Source organism: Chiloscyllium plagiosum, unplaced genomic scaffold (assembly GCF_004010195.1).
Source record: "Chiloscyllium plagiosum isolate BGI_BamShark_2017 unplaced genomic scaffold, ASM401019v2 scaf_24632, whole genome shotgun sequence".
In the NCBI taxonomy this organism is placed as follows: Eukaryota; Metazoa; Chordata; class Chondrichthyes; order Orectolobiformes; family Hemiscylliidae; genus Chiloscyllium; species Chiloscyllium plagiosum.
Window position 1 is genome coordinate 1 of NW_025180164.1, and position 2,057 is coordinate 2,057.

Consider the following 2,057-nt stretch of genomic DNA (forward strand, 5'->3'; position numbering starts at 1 on the left):
ACGCACCACCCTCCGTGTGAAAAAGTTGCCCCTCAGGTCCCTTTCTCACCCTAGCCCTGTGCCCCTCTCGTTCTGAACCCCAGGGAAAACACCTTGTCTATCTTTGGATTGTGGGAGGAAACCCGGTTGAAACCCACGGGGACACGGAGTGGGGGGGGTGTGGGGAGAGCGCGCAAACTCCGCCCAGACAGTCGCCCTAGGGGGGACTCGAACCCGGGTCCCTAGCGCCATGAGGCAGCGGTGCCAACCACTGAGCCACCGTGTGTGCCAATGGTTGAGGATAATCATGGCAGTTGGCTGTTTCTGGTTGGCGCTGGTGTGATCCCGGTGGCTAGATTTCTGACCGGTGTAGCGTTAGTTGCAGGGCGTTTGGTGAACCCGAGCTACACATCCTCTCCAAAATGGCCGCCTCTCTCTCTCTCTCTCTCTCTCTCTCTCAGGGCAGCTGTCACAGGTGGGAAGGCAGTTCTATAATACGGACATTGAGGTGGAGATCCTGTCCAAGGAGGAGACGGAGAAGATGACCTACGTGGTCTACAAGATGAACTTCGACAACGCGGCCTTCAAACACCGGATGCCTCAGCTGAAGGCCGCGCCGGGCTACGAGAAGCTGCCCATGAAGAAAGGAATCATCTTCGACATGTTCCCCTTCAGCATGATCTTCCGGAGGGACATGACCATGTACCGCATTGGCGAGGGGCTCAAAGAGGTCTTCTCGGAACTCCAAGGGAAGAAGGTGGACGATGAATTCACCCTGGTCCGCCCCATGCTGGAGTTCAACTGGGAGAACGTAAGTCAGCCCTTCACACCCGCCCACCCGCACTCGGCTCAGACTGGCCCGGGCCTTTCGGGCAGGGCCTGTGTAGAGGGAGCCTTACTCTGTATCCAACCCCCTGGGCCTTTCGGGAGGGCCTGATGGGACCGTGTAGAGGGAGCCTTACTCTGCATCCAACCCGCTGGGCCTTTCGGGAGGGTCTGATGGGACCGTGTAGAGGGAGCCTTACTCTGCATCCAATCCCCTGGGCCTTTTGGAAGGGCCTGATGGGACCGTGTAGTGGGAGCTTTACGCTGTATCGAACCCCCTGGGCCTTTTGGGAGGGCCTGATGGGACTGTGTAGAGGGAGCCTTACTCTGTATCCAACACCCTGGGCCTTTCGGAGGGCCTGATGGGACTGTGTAGAGGGAGCCTTACTCTGCGTCCAACCCCCTGGGCCTTTTGGAAGGGCCTGATGGGACCATGTAGTGGGAACTTTACTCTGTATCGAACCCCCTGGGCGGGCCTTTCGGGAGGGCCTGATGGGACCGTGTAGAGGGAGCCTTACTCTGTATCGAACCCCCTGGGCCTTTTGGAAGGGCCTGATGGGACTGTGTAGAGGGAGCTTTATGCTGTAGCTAACCCCCTTGTCCTTTTGTGAGGGCCTGATGGGACTGTGTAGAGTGAGCTTTACGCTGTATCTAACCCCCTTGTTCTTTCGGGAGGGCCTGATGGGACTGTGTAGAGGGAGCTTTACACTACATCCAATCCCCGTGCCTTTCCAGTGGGTGTAATGGTATGGTGTATCGGGAGTTTTACTCTATCCAACCCTCCTGGGTCTTTCAGGAGGGTGTAATGGGAAGGCGTAGAGGGAGCTTTACCCTATATCCAATCCTCCATCCGTTTTGGAGGGTGTAATGGGACAGTGTAGAGGGAGCTTTACTCTGTATCTAACCCCATGCTGTTCACACCCTGACCCTTGTTACAGAGTGTGTAATCCCCTGTCCCCCCCACACTGGGAAGGTGGGGGGGGGGGGTGTTGGAGGGTAGTGTTCCCTCTACCTAACCCGCTCCTTGCTTTAGAAATACCCAATCCCACTGGCCCCTGGTGGGGGTGACATGTGCCAAGTCTCTGTAACGCAGTTGGCGTAACCGGCTGCTTCTCAAAGGATGCTGGGAAAATCCCGACCGCTCCCTGTCGCGTGTTACCTTCAATTGAACTCTTTGGCCCTGCCAATAGGCAGGGATGGAGAGGGGGGAGCGATGGTGGAAGGGGGGGGGGGGGGCGGTGTTGAGAGGGTGG

At 57.6% G+C, this 2,057-nt stretch overlaps 1 protein-coding gene across 1 annotated transcript in view; it reads left to right on the plus strand.

Annotated features, from left to right (window-relative positions):
* Positions 1 to 440: 440 nt before the first annotated feature.
* The window catches only part of LOC122545419 (soluble guanylate cyclase gcy-31-like), a gene marked incomplete at its 5' end in the record, with an annotated part of 1,878 nt that continues 261 nt past the window's right edge, over positions 441 to 2,057 (plus strand). The window contains one exon of the mRNA XM_043684448.1: positions 441 to 790. Within this exon, the coding sequence (XP_043540383.1) occupies positions 441 to 790 (350 nt within the window). The remainder of the gene's footprint in view (positions 791 to 2,057) is intronic.